The 27,849-nt window shown below is 32.0% G+C and overlaps 1 protein-coding gene across 1 annotated transcript in view; it reads right to left on the reverse strand.

The window, feature by feature from the left end:
• Window positions 1-27,849, reverse strand: part of CSMD3 (CUB and Sushi multiple domains 3) — a 1,166,404-nt gene that overhangs the window by 97,886 nt on the left and 1,040,669 nt on the right. The window contains exons 39-45 of the mRNA XM_077847015.1: window positions 18,982-19,100; window positions 17,636-17,705; window positions 15,909-16,025; window positions 12,564-12,773; window positions 8,530-8,718; window positions 7,638-7,815; window positions 6,553-6,698 (exon numbers count right to left, since the gene is read on the reverse strand). Of these exons, the coding sequence (XP_077703141.1) occupies window positions 6,553-6,698; window positions 7,638-7,815; window positions 8,530-8,718; window positions 12,564-12,773; window positions 15,909-16,025; window positions 17,636-17,705; window positions 18,982-19,100 (1,029 nt within the window). The remainder of the gene's footprint in view (window positions 1-6,552; window positions 6,699-7,637; window positions 7,816-8,529; window positions 8,719-12,563; window positions 12,774-15,908; window positions 16,026-17,635; window positions 17,706-18,981; window positions 19,101-27,849) is intronic.

Raw genomic sequence — 27,849 nt, forward strand, 5'->3', positions numbered from 1 at the left:
AATTGCTTTTGGCTGTAAAGGAACATGCTATAGCTAGCTCTATCATAAACTACTCTATATATTGAAAAGAAAAAAAAACAAGACAAAATAACACATAATTCAGGTGTGCTCTCAGCTTAGAACATGGCTCTAACTGATAGACCATGATTTTCTACTATTTTTTTTAAAGATTTATGTATGTATGTATGAATGTATTTATTTACTCATGATAGAGAAAGAGAGAGGCAGAGACACAGGAGGAAGGAGAAGCAGGCTCCATGCCAGGAGCCCGACGCAGGAATCCATCCTGGGACTCCAGGATCGCGCCCTGGGCCAAAGGCAGGTGCCAAACCGCTGAGCCACCCAGGGATCCCAGATTTTCTATTATTGACCATAAACAATTTCATTAACAACTAGCATCTGATCTGATAATCCTTTGACCTCATTGGAACAACTACTCCAATTTTCTAAAAACACCTAGTCTAGAAATAAAGCATACTGCCTTGAACCTTTCCAGAACCGTCTTGCACAGGCAAAATCCTATAACAAGCCTTACCCAATGCCCTCGTACTGGGATGCCACAGGGTCCCTCATGGTGTGCTGTCTCACTCATTACAGGGAGCAAACAAACCCAATTTTGTTTAACTGAAAGGTGTGTTCCTGACAGACTTTGATTCAGGGGACTGACAATAATACATTGTCCAAAATAGATACAATAACTTATAAATGGATATACACATGGTGCCAAATGTCAAAATAGAGTAAGCGATTTTGGCATGATTTTAGTCATCACTAAATAGTCACTTAAGTTGGGACCTGGGTTGAGTGTCTGCCTTTGGCTCAGGGCATGATCCCGGAGTCCTGGGATAGAGTTCTGCATCGGGGTCCCTGCATGGAGCCTGCTTCTCCCTCTGCCTGTGTCTCTGCCTTTCTCTTACATAAATAAAATCTTAAAAAAAAAAAAATAGTCGCTTAAGTAATAGTAAGTGGCATTTATCTTTTCTACATAACAGTTTCACCAGTTTGTTTTTTTTTTTTTAGTGTCTTTATCACATTTCATATATATATAATTGTAGGACGTCCCTATCCCCATGCTTTCTAGGTATCAAACAATGAAACACAGATAGAGTTCAATGCTCTATCTACTGATATATGAAAGGAGGTCAGGTCTTTAGGTTGTGTGAGGCAAAGGGGTCACACAGTTCAAAGCAATGGTGATTTATGTTTTATATAAAATGTGTCCTTGTATCTGCAGCAGTCTCTTTTAGGATGAGACTTTGTGGAGTTAAATATACTTTCCCTAAATACAGCATTTATTGTAAAGGTAACCTTAAACTTAAAAGATGACCTAAAAGACATTATCAGCCTTTTAAACATATTTCTTAAAAATAATCTGAAAGTCAATATATAATCAACTCATTTCTTCACAGAAGATGTGCCATTGGGTAAACATTGGAAAACAAAGAGTAATATAAATTAAATCATATTATGCTCACTAAGAAAATCTTCTGTATATAAATGAGGTTCTCTAATATTCTAATATTAGAAAAAGTACTGCCCTGGATAATAGATTTCAACGTGAGAATGATACCTTCTGTCTTAAATGAGTAAATATATATTCTGTCTATATTATAGTCTCCTAGTTGTTTTTAGTTGCCATAAGTCAGACCCCAAATAAAAATTATCTTCTTTTCACACAGTGACCTTAGCACATTTTAGAAACCAGAAGGAACATACTAAGTTGCATTACACCTATGTATTGTGAGCTTGTAGGTCACAAAGAAGAGAACCCCTACAAAGTTTAAGGTTTTAAGTTTTAATTACAAGGGGTATGTTCTAGAAAATGAGGTAACTTATCATCTCACTAAAAATTAAAATCACTTTTGTTAAGTTTCTAAGGAAAAATTAGATTTACAGGGCATTAAATATAATCTGTATGTTAGACAATACCAGCTTAGGACATTGCCTGGCATTCAGTAACAACTCTCTATATTTTAGCTATGATTATTGCCTTGTTGTCATTATTTAAAAAGAGTTCATTCTATGGAGTCAGATAGACCTATTTTGAATTCCAGACAACTCTTCTATTTATTAGTTCTCTAGTTTTATGTAGGTTAATTTTTTTTCTTTCAGTTCTTTCATCATTAAAATGGGGATAATAGTACTCATTTTGCAGAGCTATTACAAAAAATAGCAATAATTCATGAAAAGTAGCTAGCAGAGTACCCAGCATATTAAGTTTTCAATCACTGTTCTAGTGACTAATATGGAAAGTCAGTGTCTGCAAAACAGTGCAGTTAAAACAGGTTTTGTGTAATTTACTTTTAGGAAGTCATTGATTAGGACTGAATATTGGTATTATTTATTACAAGCCAAATCCAACCAGACTCTATGGCAGATATCAAGAAAATTTAGTTCTTACTTTACGAAATTACAATTCCAGCAATACAGAGAGAGACAAAACATTTCCTCAGATAAAAAAGAAGTATAATATCTGAGAAAAAGTGCCTCAACATTTACACCTGTCCTATTTTTTCATTGCACAGAACTTTCATTTTTCAAAGCTTTTTATGAATGTTATTTTTGATCATGAAAGGCTTTATGAAGGTGATGTTTTATAAAAGACAGATGGCTGGCTGGATCTCATAAAGGAAGTTAGGTTAGGAGAAAAGAAACACATTTTTTTTCTCTTTTCAAATATATTAAAAATACATTAATAAATAAAGCCTAAATGATCAGTGTGACCTTTAAGAAAGTTTGTGAAAAGACTGATCTGTCAAATTTATAAAGTAAATGCACAAGTCCTAAGAAAACCACTTCTGACTTACAGTAGAGCATAACACAAGGACCTAGTAAATCAGTAACAGAATTTAAAGAAAACTGAGCTGGAGAGTAAACCATTCTAAGCTTAGATATACTTAATCAGCTTAACATAAGTGTTAAATAGTGCATTACCGCCCTGGTTTACTTACTGAAAATACCAAACAACTTGATCAATATTTTTACCATTATGAGAGCTCATTTTGACACTAAGCCATAGCTACTGAATATGGATTCAGGTGGTAAATATTAATTGTATTTAATTAGTTAAATATAATATGTAAATTATAAATATTAATTATATTAATACTAATTTGAATGCAGTCATCTTTTTTGTCTGTTTCTGTGAAGGGAAATAGGCATGCATCCACATGATCATAAAATAATCTCTTTAAAAGTTGTAAGTAATACAGCTCAAATCAACTCAAACACATTTTTAAAAAATGATTTTGAACTCACACCTCTCACTGTAAGACTAAAATATAAGTAACCAATCAGACAGTAAGAAGAATATAAAACAGTTAAGAAGCACAAATGTGATCTATATCCTCAAAAAGTGCTCCCTATTATTAAACCCACAAGACTTATAATAAGACAATACACCATACTGTGATAAGTTCTCAAAAGTTTGGTAAGAGAAAGTACAATCATAGAGAAGATGGTTGTGATCTCTATGACTCTGAATTGTCAAGAAATGGAGGAAATGGGACTTAAGGGGAGAAAAAAGAACTGAAGATGTGTAAGGTATCATTTAAGAACAGAGGTTCTGGAAGCAGAGAACCATTCTGACTAGAGTCAGAGTAAGGGCTGGGAAGTAAGATTCACTGAACTGGATTATAGGGTAGCTTTATATTTGATTTAATGTAGGCATCCCGATCTTAAAAAGGAGAATCAGAATGAAAGCAGTACTTTAGGAAAATTATCCTACTAAGGCTGGCAGAATGTAAGGCACCTGTCAATTTTTAACTTGAGCTCTAGCTATATCTTCAAATTTCAAGGTTATTTTAAGGTTTAGGTAAAATTCCCAGGGATATCGATTCAAATGTTAGGCTTTTCTAGGCTCTGGCAATTGCGTCTTTTAATGGAATGTAAAGTATGAACATAAATAAAGAAAAGTCCTCTATTAGAAAACCTAAAATGAGAGATGAGACATGGTAAGGAAAGGAACATTTACTAAACATCTACACTGCCTGGTACTATGGTAACTGTATAATATCCACTGCCTACAGTTCTCTGCAATGTAATATGGATAATAATAATAACAACAGCACTTACTTGGGTTGAGCTCTACAAAACTGCCAATATTCAGCATTTTTTGACCAATTATTTAATATGGTTCAACTTAATATATTACTGTAATTGGAGTAATTTCTCTATAGTCTCATCAAGCCTATCAGCAATTCCATCATGCTGTTTTACGACTGAAGAAAGTGGAAGCAAAAGAGTAACTTGTCGAAGGTCAATGGGAAAACAAAATACTAAGTAAGTATTTTATCTTCTTTCCTTAATTCTATTGTATTACACATGACTCAAAAATCATTACAAAAATCAAGTGAAACATTTTGGAATGAAAATATATGTATACACATTGACATAATGTCTATGTAAATCCACTATTTTGTGGGTGACATGCTGTTATCCTTATATTTTCTATATGAAGACACACACACACACACACACACACACACACATCTTTTTCTTTGGCAATATTTCTCCTTTAAAATGTCTCCAAAGTTTTATAAGAACTTTATACTCTCTGTAAGGTTATTTTATGGATATTTAGAGTTCATCAATGAATGGTCCTTTCTTTATTACTTGTTCAGGTAGTACACAAAATAATAACAATTTATTCAGGGATCATGAAGAGAAAAAATGTACAATAGAGTTCAGCAACAAATTCATCTTTTGATTTTCACTATTATTTAATGTATTGGTTCCTGGGTTATGATTATCTAAGATAATTATAAGAAAGTTATAGTGTAGATTTAGATTGTATCTACATCCTGTCAGCATAAACAACCAAGTCAGTAAAAAAAAAAAAAAAAAAAAAGACAAATGAGTTAAGATAAACAACCTGAATAAAAATTATCTCAATGAATGCCTCCCTTTCTAATTGGCTCTGCCACAGTGTACATGCAGCTCTGATAGCTGTGGGAAACTAAAGAAACACAAATTGATAAGTGCTGAGATTAAGCAAACAAATATTTTCTATCTATTCTCTATTTCTAGATCCAGTGTGCTTTAAATTTCTAAACATCTTTAAGTATAACCATACTTGGCTTAATATGTTTTTCACAGAATATGAGTTTTGAGTATTAAAGTTTTTCTTACTTTGTATTAAAAAAGATAAAAATATTTTTATTTAAAAAGCATCTTTCTGGGACACCTGGGTGGCTCAGCAGTTGAGTGTCTGCCTTTAGCTCAGGGCATGGTCCCAAAGTTCTGGGATCGAGTCTGCATCGGGCTCCCTGCATGGAGCCTGCTTTTCTCTCTGCCTATGTCTCTGCCTCTCTCTCTCTGTGTGTCTCTCATGAATAAATAAATAAAATCTTTAAAAATAAAAATCTTTCTTTTTTTAATTCAATTAGCCAACATACAGTACATCATTAGTTTCAGATGTAGAGTTCAGTTATTCATCAGTTGCGTAGAACACCCAGTGCTCATCACATCACATGCCCTCCTTAACATCCATCACTCTGTTACCCCATTTCTCCACTTACTTCCCCTCCAGCAACCCTCAGTTTGTTTCCTATAGTTAAGAGTCTTATACGGTTTGTCTCTCTCTGATTTCTTTCCATTCAGTTTTCCCTCCCTTCCCCTATGATCCTCTGCACTATTATTTATATTCCACATATGAGTGAAAACATGATAACTGTCTTTCTTGGCTAAGTTGTATATTAATGTAATGGGACAAAGCACATGTTCATCTTGCAAATTTTCATATAACTTCTGTGAATTTAATATAGCAGCTTACTGATTCTGTGAAATATACATGGAATTGGTCTCACAAGGTCATATAAGGCAGGATGTGTTTTATGGAACTATGATGGTTATAACAGAGAAAGGATCTATCATTTGGAATAAACATTTTCTTATTTATAATGGAATACAATCAGTTTGAGATAAAGGGAGATTTTTTTTAAAAAGCTCTGTGAGCCATCTAAATGTTCTTTCAAAAGGTTAATGTTATGAAGAGAGGACCCAGAATAATTCTATAAAAAGAATTAAAATTGAAACTCCTCATAAATTATTTCACAGGTAAAAGCTATGAACCTAATGATCTGGAATAGTCACTTAAAAGTGTAAGATTCTAGAATAGATACAGTTTTGAAATGAATGAGTAATATAATCCAAAGTTTAAAGATATTGGATGCTATTTTTAGAAAGACTCACAGCAGGTTGAATAGATTAAACATTTTGTATTGAAAAATCTATTGATGTCTCAAAATTACATGCAATAAAATATGAACAGCTGGTTCTCTTTTATTGGTTTCCACACAAAAATGATTATTTTCCACTGAATAATTACTGACTGATTTATTTCCTATTTCTACTTGCTCACATTTTAATGTCCCTAAACACTTCAAAGAGGTCATTCTTTGCAAGTAAATGTGTTTGAAATGATTTTTAAAAAGTGTCAAATTTTAATACCTTTTCAATCATTGGTTAAATATATATTACACTCAATTATTCCAGGACAATTTTAAATTGAAATAGTGCCAAATAAAATAGAAACTCTTAGATAATACCAACCGTGGTAACTGAGCACAAAAAAGCCACTTGTTGTGAAATCACTGTGAAATTTGATTAGAATCTGATTTGAAGTGCTATAGACCGATTCCAAAGCTGTATTGCCACTGAACTGCCCGATCTGAGGTGAGTTTTGGTCTGGTCCATCCCTATTAGAGAGAGACAGAGCAGGGAGGGGAGAAAGAGAGATTGAGATTGTTTAGTTTGTTTGTTTGTTTGTTTGTTTGTTTGTTTGTTTGTTTTAGAGAGTTTTGCACAAGTTTTGAAGAAAGTATTATAGATGCAATGATAAAGAGGCAATAGATGAAATAACCAATGATTAGAGCCAAATTATACTAGCAAATTTTATGTCTCTTTAGGTAATAATATATCTAAAAATGTAAAGTATTTTAATACATCACATATTTACCTAAATGAGAGGCACCTATATTAGTTGTAATTAATTCATCATCCCTGGTGTTTTGACCACAACTCATATTGTCCCAAATACCTGAGTTTTGGCTTCCTTTTATTTTCTTCAAAACAATCTTGAGAATCATAGACTGTTACACTTAGAAGGAATCTTAGAACTCATCCAGTGGTTCAGGTAACCAAGTGTCAATAATTAACCTAGAGATTTTCTTTATAATATGTTTTTAAGTAAATGTGTTTCATTAACAGGATAATTTAATGCAAATATAATATTTTACAACAAATCATATGACAGAAATTCAATCATATTAAATAATTATGATTTAAACACAGGCTTTTAAATTTCACTGGCTTTATAGAGAACTTGCTTATCTTAAAGCTACTCTGGCACTAATTTCTGATTTTGCACATTAATTTAATAATACATTTAAAATCTCTTTTTCACCCACAAAAGCTTTTGTTCTGTTTAGCTACTTCATGGGCAAATAAGTCAAAACCTATTTCTCTTGTTTGTCTCATTCTACAAAATACAAACTGTCACCCTCAGTTATTCAGTATATTTATTATATCAAATATCAGATGGTAATTTGTACAGAGGATTGTGATATATTTTCATTCCTACCTTGTTTCACTGTTATATACAGTTGAATCAATCAATAACAATGGTCCTGGCTTACCATACAGTAATGAAATCATAGATTGGCTCTGTTTGAAGGACAGTAAAATTGATGTAGATTCCATTCCCAGGGGGTACTCTCACAAGCCAAAAACAGTCTTGGAAGTTAGGATATTCATCGGGATACCCAGGAGAATAAATGGTGCCATTCATTGCAGTTATATTTCCTCCACAAAGAGCTACAGAAATGATATAGAAAAATGTTAAAATGACAATAAACTCATCACAGAGAAAAAGGCAAACATTTCATATCTCTTAAGCAGGCTAAATTACATCTGTGTTATGCTCTTATATCAGTTAAGGTATATAAAATTAGGTCGGCAATCATGAACAATATATAGTCTGCTTTAATTTGTTTTTCAATATGAGGCATGCTACAGTTATTATTTACTACTCCCAGATTAATAAATTAGATTTTCTTCTGTTTTTTCAAGTATTTATCAATACAAACACTGTTTAACTTTCACCTTATATCATGTATACATATAAAACCCTACAAAAGGTTCAAGTGCTTTTTAATTAAAAGGGTTTTAGAGAAAGTAAGTCCAAATTCAGTAGCAATAACTTCATAAGTGACTTATATAAGAATGACTATTAAACACAAGCCCCATGCACCCACCCAGACACACACAAAGGAGAAGCAGTAAAGTGTTAATCAACTGCAGTCTCACTTCCAATGGAGGTTAGAACTGCTGCCAATAATGCTAAAATCAGTTATTAATTTTGGAGCCTTAAGGATTTTGATCTGAGTACTAACTATAATTCTCAACTGAAAGAAAGATTGTATATTTAGCATGCTATTTGAAGAGGAAGACAAAAAAAGAGTGCCAAGACAAGAATTATTAAACACAGAAGATTATCAGCTAAAACATAGCTTCGAGTTAAGAGCATACCTTCACACCTTGGAAGTGGATGATTCCAATTACGACTCACACCATGAAGGCAAGTGAGAGCTGAATTTCCAATTAGTGTGTATCCAGGGAAACATTCAAATGAAATGGTTTGACCCACAGTAAAATCATTGCCAATTACAAAACCATTTCGAAACGGGCGTGGATCAGGACAGCTTTGCAATTGATAGGCTGGAAAGGGAAAAAGAAAGACATTTTTTCTTTCTGAATATCAGAAGACCACAGATGGGTACTATTTGCAACTTGCCAAATAGAAGAAGTGCTGCTTGTCGTTGATTATAAATAGTAATGCAGGTTTATAATAAGTGATGTCAATGGCAATATGATATGAATTTCTTCTCATGTCTATAATTTTCATATATAAAATGTTAGTACAATTCATAAAAATACATTGTTTCTTATTCAATCTATCTAAATTATACATTTTAATGAAACTGTAAACTACTTTTACAGCCGCAATTTCAATCCAACATATTCTGATTCCCTTACATAGAATACAGTTGCTTCCAAGTTACATTGCATGTATGCAGAATAAAATAAGCATATGTGAAACCCTAATTCTGAGCCTTTTAAATTTTTTTTTACTATTTTTTCTCTAAAAGAAACTATAATATCCCTCTGTTATCTTTCTCCAAATAAGTTATTTAACAAATATAAAGTATTGGGAAACAAATTTCCTTCTAATATAAATTTTGTACTTCAGTTATCATGATATTTTTGGCATAGTAGTATAACTGCATGTTTAGTTTCTCATATTCCTCTTGTTCTACATTTTGTGTGAAATCAAAGCTCCTGGTTTCTCACTGTGTACTAAAGCCTTTATCCATTGCCTTTCATATAGTAGATGCTTAATGAACATTGCTGAATAAATTTTGAAGCTATAAACAGTATATATACACATTCATATACACATACCAATATTATTAATATTTGGGACTTTGTTTTCAAGAATTACAAAATTGCATTATCATTAATAAAATTTTAATTACCAGCAATAAGAGGCTATTTTGCTACTGACCATTAAATTCTAAATTCCCCAAATCAAAAAATTGCATTTGCAGTTGAATCAGAAACCCTAAATTGTTTTTTAAAATATAACTAATTTTTAAGCGAGATATTTCAGTATTAATCAACAATCCTTTAAAGATATTAAGGGCTTTTTTCTTAGTCTGTGTTTTTCATTTGAGTAAGTATTCCACACATATAGAAATATCAAAACCAAAGGTGTTATTCCAATTTAATACAAATGTATATCATTTGATAATCAGGAGTTAGAATGTTATTCTATTAAACAAAGCTTTTCAAATTTTCATTCACACTTAAAAGATATTTTTCAGTTTTATTGAGATATAATTGACATACAGTCTGCATGAGTTTAAAGTCTACAACACAATGATTTGAGTTCTATATATTGTGGTTAGATAATATTGAATAGAATAGACTCAGACAAATGTATGATCCTGCAATAACTTTTATAACATTTTACCCTCCTATGCTTTAATTTATTTTTACTTTTTTAAAGATTTTATTATTTATTTATTTATTTACTTATTTATTCATGAAAGACACACAGAGAGAGAGAGAAAGGCAGAGAAACAGGCAGAGGGAGAAGCAGGTTCCATGAAGGGAGCCCGATGTGGGACTCGATCTCGGGACCCCAGGATCACGACCCGGGCCAAAGGCAGGCGCTAAACCACTGAGCCACCCAGGGATCCCCTGTTTTTTAGTTTAGTCAGGAAATATAGGAAGTAGATTTTAAATTTTCAGGAAAGGAGTACCTGGGTGGCTCAGTGGTTGAGCATCTACTTTTGTTTCAGGGCGTGATCCCAGGGTCCTAGAATTGAGTCTCACATCAGGTTCCCTGCAGGGAGCCTGCTTTTCCCTCTGCCTATGTCTCTGCCTTTCTTTCTGTGTCTCTCATGAATAAATAAATACAATCTTTAAAAAAAAATAAAATAAAAAGAGTCTGTTTCTTATTTTTAAAAAAATCTTCAGGAAAAAGTCTTCACCCTATATCAAATACAATACAGGACTTAACTGATTACCAGTAAAAATATTAATTTTGGAAGCAAGTTTTCCAGTAAAAGAACACACTTAATTGTATAATATGCATTTTTTCCAAATTCAGAAAGTTCTTAAAATCTAATCGCAGAATCATCCAAAAGTAACACTGCTTCTTCGAATCTGTATGAATTAACCTATTTTCAAAAATGCCATTAGCTCAATGATATAAATGCATAAAAAAGAGATATCATATCAATAAGAGTAAAAATTCTGTAGCTTTATGCTTTTATTATATAAACAATGCATCTTTTTTAAGGGCACGTTGACTGAACAATGTAGTTAGCAAAGTTTAAATTCTAGTTATACATCATTCAAATAAGAGCATTATTTTAGGAGGCAGAAGGAAAAAAAAAGGAAGAAGAAGAAAAAAAAAAAAGATGAAGCCTGGTTTAAGGTAAATAGCAAGGTGCTTGGCAGAGGCCCTGAACACCTGCTAGAGAAGGACTACAAATATAGCTCCAAGTCTTCTAGCAGCAAATAAGAAACTTAATCAGTTGCCCAATTGTTTTGAAATAATTAAATTCCTTGGGGATGTGGTTAATTCTGTACTGAGAGGTGGCAGAAATTATTTCCATTTTATGCAAAGGATGATATGTGATATTGTGCTCTTAAGTTATGTATGCAAGCATAATGCAAATTATAATTATTTTAGACATATGTGGTTGGAAGTTATGATGTCTATTTTAACTACTCTCAAATTTCTTTTTGGGTATATGCTTTTATTCAGCAAACATTTAATGTGCTCTTACTGTTCTAGCACTTGAGATATATCGACAAACAAGACGAAGATGCCTGCTCTTGTGGAGCTCACATCAAAAGTATCACATACTCATAAAATCCTTTAATGATTATGGCTGAAATGTAATTAAATGTTGTTATTTCAATTAAAAATTGCAGTCATTGGACCTACATTGTATACAGTTTATACATTGTATGAAATATCATAACTTTAAATGTTTGATTTTAAGTCAGACTTTTAAAATCTGAAATAATATAATCATAAAAATACTTACAATGCACTAAATATTTACTAATGATATACATCATGGCATATATTTTACATTAATTGCACCCTATAAAGTTCAAAACAATTAATCTGGGAGGTGCTATTACTACTTCATCATGCAAATATAGAAATGGAGTGGAGCTCTAGTCTATTTTAGATTGAATGTGGAGGGTCAACATTGAGGCTGAGTCCAAACTCTATTCAAAAGGGATAAAAATTGGGGATCCCTGGGTGGTTCAGCAGTTTAGCGCCTGCCTTTGGCCCAGGGCATGATCCTGGAGTCCTGGGATCAAGTTCCACATCAAGCTCCCTGCGTGGAGCTTGCTTCTCCCTCTGCCTCTGTCTCTGCCTCTCTCTCTCTCTCTCTCTCTGTGTCTCTTATGAATAGATAAATAAAAATCTTTAAAAAAAAGGATAAAAATCTTGCTCAGTGCTATGCAGTAGTTTTATACTGAAATACAACTAATATAATATGATTGTCAAAGTATTTATATTATATTCTCATGAGAATAGAATGGAATGAAGGAATGGCATATTATGCTATCATTGTACAGTGAAAGAAAATAGTTTTACCCAGAATATATGAGTACTGTCAAATATCTTTCAATATACTTATTTTAATATAAGAACAAAGATAAATCTTTGATATCCGTTTGCTCTGCCTACCTGCCTTGCCTTGTCTTTCTTAATTTAATTGTGTATTAATACTAATTCAATTCATCTTTCATGGTTAGAATTTTCCAAGGCCTCCGAAAGACAACATTTCCCCAATATAGCTGCCTAAAATTGCATTATTAAAAAAATAAAATCTTCCCCACTGAGGCTTGCCATGGTTTGGGCTCCTTTCTCTTTCTCAAACACAATGCAAAAAATACTTAGAGTTAGTTAGATTGCTAAGCGCTGATTTGGAGCTAAATAAGCTTCCACTTCTCATTATTCCTCTCACCTTGGTACACAATGTGGAACCCTTGTTTGTTTTGTGAATAGTCACTGTGAAAATACAAACTGGTTTCATGGGTTGTACTAAATAGAGAAGATGGTATTTGAGGACCACTAAGTCGGCCAATAACAGTACTAGTTTCTGAGGATCCACTTCTTACTTCCAAATAATCATGTATCGTTTCTGTAGAAAAATTGACAAACTGGAGATGTACACCTAAGAAAGAAAAGCAAACACTACTTTATTGTTTTATCTGATTAAATATGCACACACACACATACATACACACATATACATATTCATATTAAAGTAATTATACATGTTTCCATTTAGGTGAAGAGGCATACCTGGGCCTTGGGCTTGCTGTTTGCCAGGGCAATTAGCTTTGCCATAGTTTAAAGCAACAGAATACTGTTCTCAAATGCCCACTACTTGTAATAGGAGAATCTCTTTCATTTTACTATAATGCCACCATAGCAAAACTAATTCAAAAAGTGGCTTTCTTGCTCTTTGATACCATTTAAATTGAATTCAGCAATTTTTAGAGGTAAAAAAGTAATTTGGTAAATTTGTGTTTTGCAAAAGTCCAAATTGAGGCCAAAATATGATCACTAAGGTTTTACTTATTAACATAATCAGGTTAAACAATTGAATTAGAATTAGTCATTCATCTTTGGGGGATATGTTAATTTCCCCAACATAGCATTTAGAGGCATGCAATTTATAAATGTGCTTTTACTACTTTGTTCATCAGAAAATAATGCTAATTTTTATATAATCATCTCCATAAAGTCTACTGATAATTTTTACATGATGTCATATTGCAACATGGCCCCAAAATTTTTATAAACATAACTAAAATATGAGATAGTGAAATGTTTCTGTGACGGAAAAAATAAAACGAAAGCCTCATTGAGGTCTGCTTGCCTAATTTGATTAATTCTCAATTTTAGTGAATTAGAGGGGTTTTTTACAACTATCATTCTCCAAATTGTTATTGCAAAATATGGCATTTATGGTTTGCTAGACACTCTCTTAAGTGTTTATGTATGCTATTTATTTAATGTTAACTGTTACTCATGAGAATGAAGAAACTGGAGCCCAAAAAAGCTAAACAGTATGCTAAATTACATGATGACCTAAAAGAGCTGAAATTCAAACTCAGATACTCTCTTGGATTTTCACTCTTAATACCTACACTGGAATTCTCAACTAAAGGCATGTTTTGTTACTGGAAAAAGAGTTCCACAAAAAGTTTTTGTTACATGGGAAAAGATTTCTATGGGCAAATACATTTGGGAAATACTAAAAAATGGCCTTAAAATGTTTCTGTACAAGTATACAAATTTCTTAGAAATTTTAACATGCTACCTTAAAATGTGAAACTCCAAGAATTGCATATTTCTTTCTAAAAATTTCCCCTGAGCCTCCTTTTCACAAATTATCTTGTCGATAAGTGTTTTATGAACATAAAAAATACTTCTTTAATTTTTTGTATATATTCAATCTTTTTAAAAAAATATAAATTACTTTTCTTAAAATACATTAGAACTAATTTTTGATTCAACTAAACTAAAAAACTAAAAAAAAAAACTGAAACTAAAAAATCAGTATTTAAATGTAATCAAATAGAAAGTCTCTCTTCAGTCTCTCCTATTTTTATTTCTAAAATAGAGATCTGTGTTATTTATAATTTTGATGAATTTTTTTTTTAAACCAAGCAAGTATTAACAAGAGGTAACTTGAAAATGATCTGATGACACTATTGAAAATATGTTTAATAAATTATTTTAAAATAATTCGGTCAGCTCCATAAGCAACGTGGAATGACCCATCTTAACTGGCTAGTAAAAGACACATAAGAATAACCATACAGGTTCAAATCTCTTATTCATTTATATCAGTATCGTTGTTCAGTGAATGGACGTAGAATTTGACTGTAACTGCAAACTAAGCATATTTCTAAGTAGTAACAGAATAATCCTCATTGGGAAGTCCTCCAACATCTTTCTGTAGCTTCCTGTTTTCCCAAAATCACAGGCTAGTCAAACTGTATTCAGGCTTGTTGAATTCCTTTAGCTTTTTCATCTGCATCTTTCCATGTGTCATTCTGTTTATCTAGAATTTCTTTCCAGTTTCCCAGACTGGCCCTCTTTGTTCGGCTGGCTCTTACTTATCTATACTCCTAATTTAGGAATCACTTTCTCTAGCAAGACTTTTCTACATTTCCTGGATTAGGCTAGATCACTGTACTAATACAATTCTGTAATCTTTATTATAGTTTATTGTAATAGCATATTTGACTGTCCCCTCATCATGACTGTAACTTATTTGGGGAAAGGTACAAAGTCTGTTTCACTAAGCTTTTTATTCCCAGCTTAACATAATACTTCAAGTATACCATGTATTCAGTAAGGAATTGTCAAAACTAGTTTTCTGTGAATTTATACAAAATAGTTAACCATGCAAAATTACATAAAATATTTAAATATGAATTTTTATTCTGAGACCATAGATGTTTTGGGGTAGTAAGGCATGAAATTCAGTCCTCAGTAAGTGGGATAGTACTTAATTTCTTAATTGCTTTAAATCCACCAGGTTTATGTGCACTTCAGTGAGTCAACTCATCCTTGTCTTCTGTGATTTAATAAATAAGTTTATCTTCCGTCTAGCATTTCTACTTATGGATATACAGATCCATAGAACATGAAGTTGCAGGAAAATATATGAGTGATAGAAGAGTGAGAAAGAATTTATGAGATGCTATATATATATTATGCAATATATCCAAAATACTGGGAATTGTATTATTAAAATTAGAGAACTATTATATCTACATGGGTATTTAAACCCAACATTAGAAATTGTGTACTACTTTTCAAATGTAAAATCTTATTTATTTGCAATGAATGTTAGATAAATTTAATTAATTACCAGAAAATAATTTATATTTGTACTACTTGGTTACAGAAACAAGAAGAGAGTTATAAAAAATATTATACATGAAAATTACATTGAATTTACTACTGCCATATACATCTAAATCAGGATAAGTCCATACAAATCAACTGAAAAATATCATAAATTTATCTACCTGTTTTCTTATCCTCTAACTATGAAATTAGGAAATGCCCATATCTTTTCAATTATCCTAGCATTTCAAGTGAAAGGTGTTTGGTTTAAGCAACCTAATTTGGCTCAAGCAATCCAAATTTCACTCCTCAATGTATAAAACTGTAGGCAATCCCAAAGTAAACTATAATTTGTGAGTTTTTACTAGATCATGATATTTCTTTATAAGGATGCATTAATGATACTGAAAACTCTTTCACATGCTTTTACTATACATACCAAAACCTACGGGCAGCTTTATTGTCCACGTGCAATCTAAACTGCTAGGGTAGTTTCCAGGAAACCCAGGGCTGAGGATCACACCGCTGAAATCTGACATAGCACCACCACACTGAGCTACAAAATGAGAGGTCCCATGTAAGCAGGAGTAGTGGAATAATTTACTTGAAATCATTTCATGTCTTAATCAAATCTGAATTAAAACTGTTTGATATAAATTTTAATATTATCAACTCTCATTCACATCACACACTAGGAATCAAATATAATCAATTGACAATGCATTTTCTAAAATAGCTTAAAAAGACAACATACTTCCTTCCTCAGCAATAAATGCAAGTTAAATCAATTATTGCACAGTAAGAATCAGCTCATGTGCAGTGAATACAATCAAACAAGGAACATATGTCCTTTTCCACAGAGAGTAGTTTATTTCTTATCTGTAAGTATTTCTAGGGATGTTTTCATTCATTACAAAGATGATACAATTTAGAAAAAAATCAAGCCAACAACATCCATTTTAAATACTGTATTCAAGAGGGAACCATTTCCCCAGCCTTCCCTCCTCCTTCTTTGTGTGAGAAAGTTAAAGAATTTTAAGAAAAAAAATTAGTTTCTATTGGAGATTACTTTCTATTGGTAATATGTGATGGATTCACATATTAGACATGGGATATGGCGGTCCTTCTTCCTAAAATAATTTAGACAAAGACCAGGGAAATGAGTGAAAAATAAATAAAAATGTTCTCTAATTTTACTACTCATTTACCTTTATTTTTTTTTCTTCTGCAGAAAAATACATATCTGTGTGTGTGTTTATACAGGTATGTATGTATATAACGAAAATAGGCTTATACTGTAAATCATTGTAAGCCTTTTTATACTTAACTATGTATTGTAAACTTTGGTTATATCACTGAATATCCCTTGTAATGTTCACTTCTTTTTTTTTTTTTTTTTTTAAAGTCTATCCCCCATTACTGGAACCTTTAGTTATTGGCTATTTTTCACTATAATACCTACTACCACTCTGAATGCCTTGTGTGTTCCAGATTCAGTGCTAAATACTTTAAATACAATCTCTCATTTACTTCTCACATTAGGCACATGAATTCAACATTATTATCCCCATTTAAAAGGTGAGCACACAGAAGCTCAAAGAATAATACACTTGCCCCACATAGCTATTGTACCTTAACTGAAATTTGTATATAAATATACTGGATATCAAAATCTAGTAAGTATTCCACATAGTTTTACATCATGTTTTTTCTGTATAGTGAAATCTAATATTTCTAGTTAAATTTTATTATATTATCACTTCCATCTAATGCTTTCCTTGATAATAATGTGCAATGGAAATGCAGATTTAATTTAAAAATGTAATATTTCACCTAAAAAATTAGTAATTTTGTAAGAGTAATAATTGGTGCTACTAACAATACGGTAAGACAAAAAGTGTCCTATAATACTGGGATGATATTTAAATTGATCCAACCTTCCAGAAGGCATTATTTATCAAAGTTTTAAACAGTTATATGCAATGACATAATTAATCTATTTAGGTAAAATCCTAAGTAAACAATTAGAGAACTATGAAAAAATGCAAAAAACTAAACTCTAATGAAAAGAAAATAATTACACAACGTAGACTTTGTCATGTGCCATGAAGCCATTTTAAATATATTTGATAAAGCTTATAAATGATTTACATTTCTTCAACTTACCCAAACAAATTGGAATTGGATAATTCCATCTTCTTACAGGTCCAGGCATACATGTAATGTGAGAATGACCCTATATAAAAAAGATGATGCAGTTCAGTACACATTTGAAAAAGATTAAATTAAATAAAGCATAGTGAATGGTCATTACAAAAACAGCTTAAATATATATTGTTATTTTTTATATTTTTTAAACTTTTGCTGGAATTCTCAGTATGACTTAACATAAGAAAAGGAATTATACACACATGATAAAATGTACAAAGTGACATGATCCTGGTAAAAATATTAAGTCTCCAAATCACATTAGAATTGTAGTTTTTAAACTTAACATTTTCTATTGATACCTGTATTACTGAAATATTGTAATTATGCAAATGAAATGACTATATGCATATCTGTTTATAATAAATTGCTATAATAATCAAAGTGATGTAAATGAAAGCATAACTAAAAATACTTCATAAAAATATTAAAATGAGTCAATTAAGATATATTAAATTCTAAATTGAAATTTAAGGGACACCTGGGTGGCCAAGTGGTTGAGTGTCTGCCTTTGGCTCAGGTCATGATCCTGAAGTCCTGGGATTGAGTCCTGCATCAGGCTCCCCAACAGGGAGCCTGCTTCTCCCTTTGCCTATGTCTCTACCTCTCTCTGGGTCTCTCATGAATAAATAAATAAAATATTTTTAAAAAAATAAATTGAAATATAAAGTCCAGAAATATCTGATTGTACTTCTGAGACTAATAATTTATAAATCTAATGTTAAAGACTATAAATCATTAATTTTTAATTTTGCTTTCTCTAAGGAATTTATTTACTTAACATATGAAATAGTTTCTGCCTGATTTTTTTTCCGTAGGTATTTAATAGATCTACTCTTTTCCGTAGGTACTTAATAGATCTACTCTTTAGGGGGACTTGTAAACAGCCATAAATTTGAGACCCTCTAAAATATATTTGTAGTTGATATTCACTAATTTTGAAAATTTATTATCAAGAAAGTTTCGCTTAATGCTTTAAGTGGCACCTCGTTCTTATTTTCAAATTCTAAAGATCCAGGATTTGAATTATTACATCCTATGTGAATAGAAAGAAACATGTGAAGATTAATTTTAATTCAAATATAATTCTTGGTTACTTGTGAATAAACCATATTTAGTCCATTCCAGTAATTTATCTCATGGATATATTTTATGGACAAATTGAATAGCCTTTTGACTTAAGGCTACACTATGAAGTCTGAAATCAATATTGTTTTAAAACTCTTGGGATTATCAAACATTACCCTGTTAAAATACTCTGAAAAAGCATTGCATGTCAAAAAATAATTTAAAAATAGCCTTACCTGTAGAGAATATCCTTGATCACACTGAAAAGATACCACATCACCAACCATATACCTGTCTCCAATTTTCATTCCACTGCTAGGAGTTTGTGGTTCAGGACAGGAGTCTAAACCAATTGCTGAGAATATTTAAAGATAATAGCATAAGTAACTTTCAAATAATGAATGTTTAAATTATGCATATTAAATTACTAGAATCAAATACTGGTATCATTAAAACTAGGTTTTACATTGGGCCATTAAGAATGTTCTGTGAATACTATTTAAGTGTGGACAAGATTAAACCATAGTTGGTAAACACTGAAACATAAAATTATTTCTTGGAATTTTCATGGCACCAACCATTCAATAATGATGTGATTACACTTAAAGTCTCTTCCAACTCAGAGTCTATATGTATCCTACTATAAAACAAAAACTAAAAATTCCTAAAAGGAAAATCCCTAAATAAAAACAAAACAGTAACTTATTGTGAGAGTAAAATGAAATCATATTTGTAAAATATTCTTAATAAAATGACAAAAAATTATTTGCTATTTTGTCTGTATCACCTAGTTCCTTCTTCTTTCACACAAAATGGACTTTTCAATGTGTGAGACATATTCTGAGAGATACTTACTACATATAAAATACTTTAAAATGTATTTTTAAGTAAGATTTATTCTCCAAATATACTATAATTAAAAAGGAGAAACACATGTAGTTCATTGAGACCTGAAAAGTTTAAGTGACACTTGAAATCAGTTATTTCTGAAAGAGGAGATAAATCCAAACACTTGCTGTTATTTTTACACTAACCATATATTTTCAAAATAGGTGAATTAAAGCACATTAAATATGTTGTTTTCCTAAAATGAGTTACTTGAAGTCTGAAAAAATTGTGTTTTTTTGCCAAAAATTTTTTTTTCAAATCTGTGAATGTACTATTAAGAACTTTGTTTACCTTTAATAAAAACCAATGTTTACTATCCAATTCCTTGTAATTCACATTTGAAGCTAATCTAATGCATGTTTAAAATTACAGGAAAAGGCAGTTACCACTCCAAAGTCACTATATATGTTCATTTCATGAAAAAAGTATTAAAAATAAATCCTGGGCAGCCCTGGTGGCTCAGTGATTTAGCGCCGCCTTCAGCCCAGGGTGATTCTGGAGACCCCAGATGGAGTCCCACGTCAGGCTCCTGCATGGAGCCTGCATCTCCCTCTGCCTGTGTCTCTTCCTCTCTCTCTCTCTCTCTCTCTCTCTCTGTGTGTCTCTCATGAATAAATAAATAAATAAAATCTTTAAAAAATAAAAATAAAAAATAAAAAAATAAATCCTAAAGAAGTACAATACTTCAGACATTCCTTTACTTCTTGATATTTTCCTTTAATGGATGTTCTCATAGTACCACTTTATACATTCCTTTGTGGTGTTTAACATAAACTAATAATGAATAAATAATTATGAAATTAGTTGTTCAATATTTATTTCCCCTCAGAGAAGAGAAACTCCTTAAGAGCAGCTTAGAGCACAGCTTCTTAAGGAAGCATTAAATAAACTGGTTGATTGGATGAGTGAATAGTATGAAAAAGAATGTGAACCCCTATTTTGATAACTTCTTAATAAATACTAATGTTTAGCTCTGTAAAGGGAAGATACTTTAATAACACAGTGGTAAAAGAAGACAAAAATCATTCCAAATTAGGTCACATTTAGGGATAGAAAATGTGTTAAAGGAATAACTTGATAGAATTTATGATTAGATCAGAAAGGAAGGCAATGAAGAATAAATTGGTCATTTGGGAATGCATTTGAGGAAGTCCTAGGGGCAGTTAAGTAAGTCTACGGATTAGAGTTCCAATGCTTATGTTTCGATTAAGCTAGGTCTTAAACATACATCATACTCCATACTTCTTGATATTTTGTAATGTTGAATTTAGGGACTGAGGCAAGATAAGTCACCATTACATTATGACCTACTTTTAACATGTTAAGGGTTAATGTCTCATTTCCCCAAACAAATTTTGAGATCCGAGATGTGAAAGAGACTGTCTTATATTTGTTTTAATCTCTTTTAATACCCACTAATTGACCTTATAAATTAAATTTATCTTATTTCATAGAGCTCTTTTCAGGAATTAATGAGTATCCCAAAAAGGGGAGTTATGATATAAACATATATGCCTTGTAAATAAGATTTCACCTTCCTTTGGTACAATCTTAGTTTTTTGGAGTCCTGAACACTACATTTATTACTCTTTACCACTAAGGTCACTCTTGCAGTCATTCTTACTGAGAAGGCCAAATTTTGTACACATTCATTTTTCTTTTCTTTCTATCAAGTACTCCATTCAGGGTCATATATACAGAAAACTATTAATATTCAAAAGTGGTGATTTCCTTTTCCTGGTAAGGGAACAAATAAAACTATGGTTCAATATTGAGGGCCACATTTTTAAGTGAGGTTTACACATAATATATACTGACATAGTAAAATATTTTAAAAGTTTTAACTTTGAAGTGTGATATAAAACTCTTGGAGTGCCTGGGTGGCACAGTCAGTTGAGCTTCAGACTCTTGGTTTTGGCTCACATCATGACCACAGGGTCCTGAGATGGAGCCCCACTTCTGGCTCCATGCTCAGCACTGAGTCTGCTTGGAGTTTCTCTCTCCCTCTCCTTCTACCTCCTGCCCCCCGCCCTGCTCTGTCTCTCTCTCAGATAAATAAATGTTTATAAATGATATAAAACTCTATAAACTACGTAATAACAATTTTGTAAGTCAAACATTTATATATATATATATATATATATATATATATATATATACTATCACAGAGAAAAATGAGCAAAAAGAAATATACCAAACATTAGCATAGGTTATAGTTCTTGATTAAGAGATTATTGGTGAATTTGTATGCCTTTCTTTGTATTTTTCTGAATTTCCAAAGTTTTTAAAATAAACATGAATTATTTTTATAAATAATAACATCACTCATTTATTAGGTGAACTAGTACCAACAAAGAATTTGGGCTTTAAGAACATACTCCCTTCTATTGTCGAAGAACACAATGAGTTGGATCAGCTAAGCAAGAAAGGTCACTGATGGCCTCTCATTTTTTTTTTGCAATTATCTTTTGTACACTAGGGAAAATAAAACACAAATACCTAAAAATCTTGTAGTTCACATTTCACAATTTTTATTTAAACACATAAACTCTGGAGTGCTTTGGTGGATCAGTCAGTTAAGCATCCAACTCTTGATTTTGGCTCAGCTCATGATCTCAGAGTTGTGAGACAGGGCCTGTGTTGGAGTGGGCATTTAAACTTGCTTAAAATTCTCTCTCTCCCTCTGCCCCTTTCCCCCATTCTCTTTCTTTCTCAAAATAAAATAAACAATTAAAATAAATAAACAACTTTGAGTAAATAAATGGTAATTTTAAAGTAGCTAACGTTATTGTGGTGATTATTCATAATGCATATAAATATTGAATCCTTATGCTGTACACCTGAAACTAATATAATCTTGTATCTCAACAATACTTCAAATTAAAAATTTATTTAAAAGTCTTTTTAAGGATTATTTTCATTTCTTCATAAGTAACAAAATCAATAGGTTATTTGTAAGAATCAACAAACAAAAAGAATTTTTGTAAAAATGTTGCAACAGATTCTCTCCTGATTAACCAAGGCAATCAAAATATTGAGTCATTTTCAGCTTTATGAGTGTCAATGTTAGTGTTGGCAATCAAAGATATGCTCTGAGTGAATTTTTAATAGGAATTGGATCAATTAATCTGCTGTTGTAGCCAAAAACAAACAGAAATGAACCCAGAGACAAATCCATATCAAAAATTGCATAGAGTTACGTCTGCTGTCAAATTACTGCAGGCAGTTACCCTGAATGAAAATACTGAAACCTCATTTCTTCACATTTCCAACATTCATTTATAACCATTTATTTATAACCAAAAACTGTTCCTTCCAATTCCATTCACAAGGCAATCAATCTGCAGTAGAAAATGTTCTTAATCATATCATTTATATCTGATCATTCTGATTATATATATGTGTATATATATATATATATATATATATATACATATATTACTTTCCAGTATTCTATAATGATTTTAATGAATCTTTGATGCTTTGAGAGAGGCAGACAGGGAGAAGAAAGCTTAATTCCCACTTAGACTCCTGGTAACATTGTTTTGTAAAAGGAAACCCCCTTCACAAATTCAACATAACAATCTACATATAAATTTATTGAAAATAAAGACCAAAATATTAGATCTGTATACGTGTATTATTTCTTTTTTTTAAAAGCTGTATTTATTTATTTTAGAGAGAGCATGTGTGCAAGAGAGCTGGGGGAGGGGCAGAGGGAAAGGAGAATCCTGAAGCCGACTTACTGCTGAGCACAGAGCTGTTATGGGGCTCAATCATGCCATGAGACCATGAGATCATGACCTGAGCCAAAACCAAGAGCCAGCCACTTAAACCAACTGCATCACTCAGGTGCCCCAAGATAAGTATTATTTCTATCTTTATGTTACATGAGGGTTTTTTGTTTTAAGATTTACTTACTATTTATTCTTAGAGAGAATGAGAGTAAGGAGGGGAGGGACAGGCAGAGAGAGAGAGAGAGAGAGAGAATCGCGGAGCAGACTCCCCACTGAGCACAGAGCCTGAGGCAGGCCCATCGCAGGACCCAGATATCACAACCTGAGCAAAAATCAAGGGCCAGCTGCTTAACTGACTGAGCCACTCAGGCACCCTCATAGGAGGGTTTTTAAAATATGCTAGAATTACCATTTGGCATTCCACATTTTATCATTATAAAAGAACAGTTTGAAAAAAAGGACAGTGAAGTTGGTGAATATCAAAGGGTGAATTCAATGAGCTGGTCTACTACTTTAAAGAGAACTCCAATGCAAGCACACAGACTTTTTGCTGGTATACTGTACCTTGGAATTAATTAATCTAATAACCAAATATTTGTCAAATACCTATTACATAACATGTAACTTGAATATTTGTAGGCAAGTTTTCTCAGAAGGAACAGTTCTGACTTAATAGTCACTGATGGGCAACAGTGGTTTAGGAACATGAGGTACAGATTTAACTCACATTCACCTTGATCCTTAAATTTTTACTTCCTTTACTGTTCTTACATCAATTAACATTAAACTTAGCATTACTTTGAGTAATTAATTGAATATTTAGTAATGGAAAATATTTCTCAAAATTTAGTCTACAGTTTAATGCTAAGTTAAATGATAAAATGTTAAAAATAATCTGATATCATAAGCAATTACTAAGCACCTATTTTGTGCTCTGGATCATGTTACATACCAGAAATGCAAAGATTGAGGAGGACATAAGCAACTATGCTCTAAAGAAACTCTTTGTGAAACAAGAAAGCAGATTGGCTTAAAAGACTACAGGTAGTGAAATAATCATAGTAAATGAAGGTCATCCTTTGTTAAAATAATTATTTCATAAAGAATAACCCTACTTAAAAAAAAAAAGAAAGAGAGAAGCAAACCAGAAAACAGACTCTTTTTAAAAAAAGATTTTATTTATTTCTTTATTTGAGATAGAGAGAGCTCAAGCAGGGGAAGGAGCAGAGGGAGAGGGACAATCAGGCATTGTGCTGAGTGCAAAGCCTAACTCAGGGCTCAATCTCAGGACCCTGAGATGATGATGACCTGAGCTGTGATGATCATGACCCAAGCAACATGGGTCACCAAGCGACACCAAGAGACTGATGTTCAACTAAGGCATCCGGGCACCCTAGAAAGTAGACTCTTAACCATAGAAAACAAACAGAGAGTTACTGGAGTGGAGAGGAGGAGGCGGATGGGTAAATGGGTGATGGCTATTAAGGAGGAGGCTTGTGAGGAGCACTGGGTGAATTTTTCCTTCTTTTATGGTAAAGAGGAGGAGTAGTTTTCCCTAAAACACACTGTAGTGTTTAAGGAAAGGCATCAAGAAATGAAATTGGAAGGGAAATAGGGTACACATTGTGAACTGTTTTATAATCTTTTTTTTTGTTAAGATTTTATTTATTTATCCATGAGAGACACACACACACAGAGGCAGAGACATAGACAGAGGAAGACACAGGCTGCCTGCAGGGAGCCTTATGCGGGACTCCATCCCAGGACCCTGGGATCATGCCCAGAGCCAAAGGCAGATGCTCAACCTGTGAGCCAACCAGCCACCCCACATTAGTAATTTTAAACATGGAAGTGAGGTTGTCATTTAGCATTCCAGATAAAGGATATTTTTTTCTGTTTCATGACAGTATATTTCAGTATGTTTAAGATCAATGGGTTTTATATACATAATCTGGAAATATAAAGAAAATATATTTAAAAAATCATATTATTGCCAAGAACTTAAGTACCTTGAAGTTTGTGATTGACCCCAAATCAAAACCTTCTATATAAGCTAAAATGTTTTTGGTTTAACTGGGAGAGAAACCAAAAGACCAGGAACAATGATATTTGCTCAAGATACAGTTTGAGAACATTTAGGAATACAAAATTACAAAGTTTCCAGAATTCAGAAATTTAGGCAGAAACCATCTCCAAGTCAACACCACAAAGAGGTAAAGAGTCAATGAGATGATCATGAAATAAATTTTGATTAAAAGAAAAGAGGAAACTCTGATAAAACTAATGGCCTATTAGGATTAAAGAGTGAAAAGTGTTGGCAAAATCAATTACACTTACTTGCATTTAATATATTCTGTTAATGGCAATTGAAATTAGAAATGACAAATATTAATAATTTAATTTGAGCAGGAGATGTTTCTACAATTAACATTTTATGAGATGATGTGCATAAACTAGTTAGAACATGAAAATTAGTTTAAGTAAAAACATAATTAATCTTAAAATCACTATTTTTCTCAAATAATCAATTATTTAATTAACCCAAGGGAGGAAACCATTTTTAGTGATTATAAAAATAAACTCATTAAGACCTAATGCATTATCTCTTAAGCATATTGCTCAAAGATGGAAAGCAGTTAAATAAGTATTGTGCTGAATTGAATCCTTTGTTACTTATAAGCTAGAGTTAAACGAATACACGTCTATGCATTTACCACTTTATGACTACTTTTATGCTTTGGGGTATTCAGACCAGCCCTTCCACTATTACACAGGATGGAAAGATATTTTTGGACTACCTATATTTTTGCAGGATTTATAGCAAAATTATTAGTGGCATATATCATGAGTGTTCTCAAGTTTAGGAGGATAGAAAAATATACTCATTACGGTAACATGGACCTTTGCCTTCCTCCAAGTGCTATGTCCCAAGATTTTTGAGCCCCCTTTCATTTGCAAACACTATAACTACATGCAGTTTGCCCTTTTAAAACATGTGCATTATACAACTTTAAAATCAAAAGCTGCTCCTTGATTTATAGATGCTCCAATGTCCCTCTAGAATTTTCCATTAGTGAAATACAAGCGTGTATGGCAATAAATTTAAGGAAATCTGAAGGAAATTATATATGCATGTTACAACCAATTTGTCATTCCAAAACTATTAATGATGAAGCTGTAACAGTATCCAAGTGGCAGAGCAACTAGAAATTACAAATTCTCTTTGGGAAGCTTACTAACAATTGATATGCTTAATGGCATTCCATGTACTAGGAACATTTTTTCCTAGCAAAAAAATATATTTATGTAAAACATACAGTTACACCCAGGGTCACATTTTTCAAAACCAAATAAACAACAAAAAATAAAAATTGTCAATTTAAAAATTAATTCCCACTTCCCAGTGCTCTTGGGGATCAGAAAACAGATAAATTTGATACTTTATATGTTAGAAAAAAGCAATTATATCTATTCACATGACTACCAAACCAGCACACATTCCCAACACAAAAAAATGATGTAGCTTTATGTGAACTTATGATAACTCATGTCAGAAAACAGCAAAATACTAATCAGAATTAGTTAATGTTTCAGCTTTTCTTTATTGAGAGCGAAAAATGTATCCTCTTCACTCTGGAATTCTAATATGTTTGCCTTAGTTTTCCTCATGTCTTTCAAGGTTGCTGGGGAAATTTGTCTTCCTTCTGCCTCCCTCTTTTCTCTTCAACATGCAATCCCTTTTGTTATTAACAGAAAGAAAATTGAGGGTTTTTTTCTTACTTTTTCCATTAACATTGGCTACCTGTTTTTATATCAAGTAATTTGTTAGAATCTGTTAGCATAAAATCAGTATAAGACATCAAAGTTTCAGAAAAAATGTAATTGGAATAAATTTCCAAATTTATATTTACTACTTTGCTTTTTGTGTCTGTAATTTAGAAAAAACACCCTAATTCAATTTATTTATGGACCAACTATAACCTCCAAGACAGCATAATCTTTTCTTACTTTGCAAGTAGCACCATATGTAGTTTCTGTACCAATTTCACTCTTGAAATCATATATTTATACTGGCATTACCACTAGTTCAGTTAGGAAATACTTTTGATTCCTAGATCCCACTACAAGATGTGAGGTCTAATTATTACAGATAAATGAAAGTGGTTCTGTTGATCTTGGTTTATTTAATTTATAGCTAAGATCTAAAATTGAAGAAAAAGCCTAAGGAATTGAAAGTTCAGCCTCCAATGGAATGAAGCAAGGTTGTTATTATATAAAAAGTGATATGATTGAAAGTAAAAACCAAAACAAAAGGTCCAAAACCTAAGAACTAGCCTGTACTCCTTCCTCTCTCTTATCTCCAAAATCTAACTGTCCACAAATCTTTCACAACCATAATAACCTCCTTCAGAGTTTCTCATGGGAACTACAGTAATCCCTTTTTTTTTTTTTTTTTTTTTTTTTTAATCGATTTGCCAA

The sequence above is a fragment of the Canis aureus genome, chromosome 14, assembly GCF_053574225.1.
Source record: "Canis aureus isolate CA01 chromosome 14, VMU_Caureus_v.1.0, whole genome shotgun sequence".
NCBI lineage: Eukaryota > Metazoa > Chordata > Mammalia > Carnivora > Canidae > Canis > Canis aureus.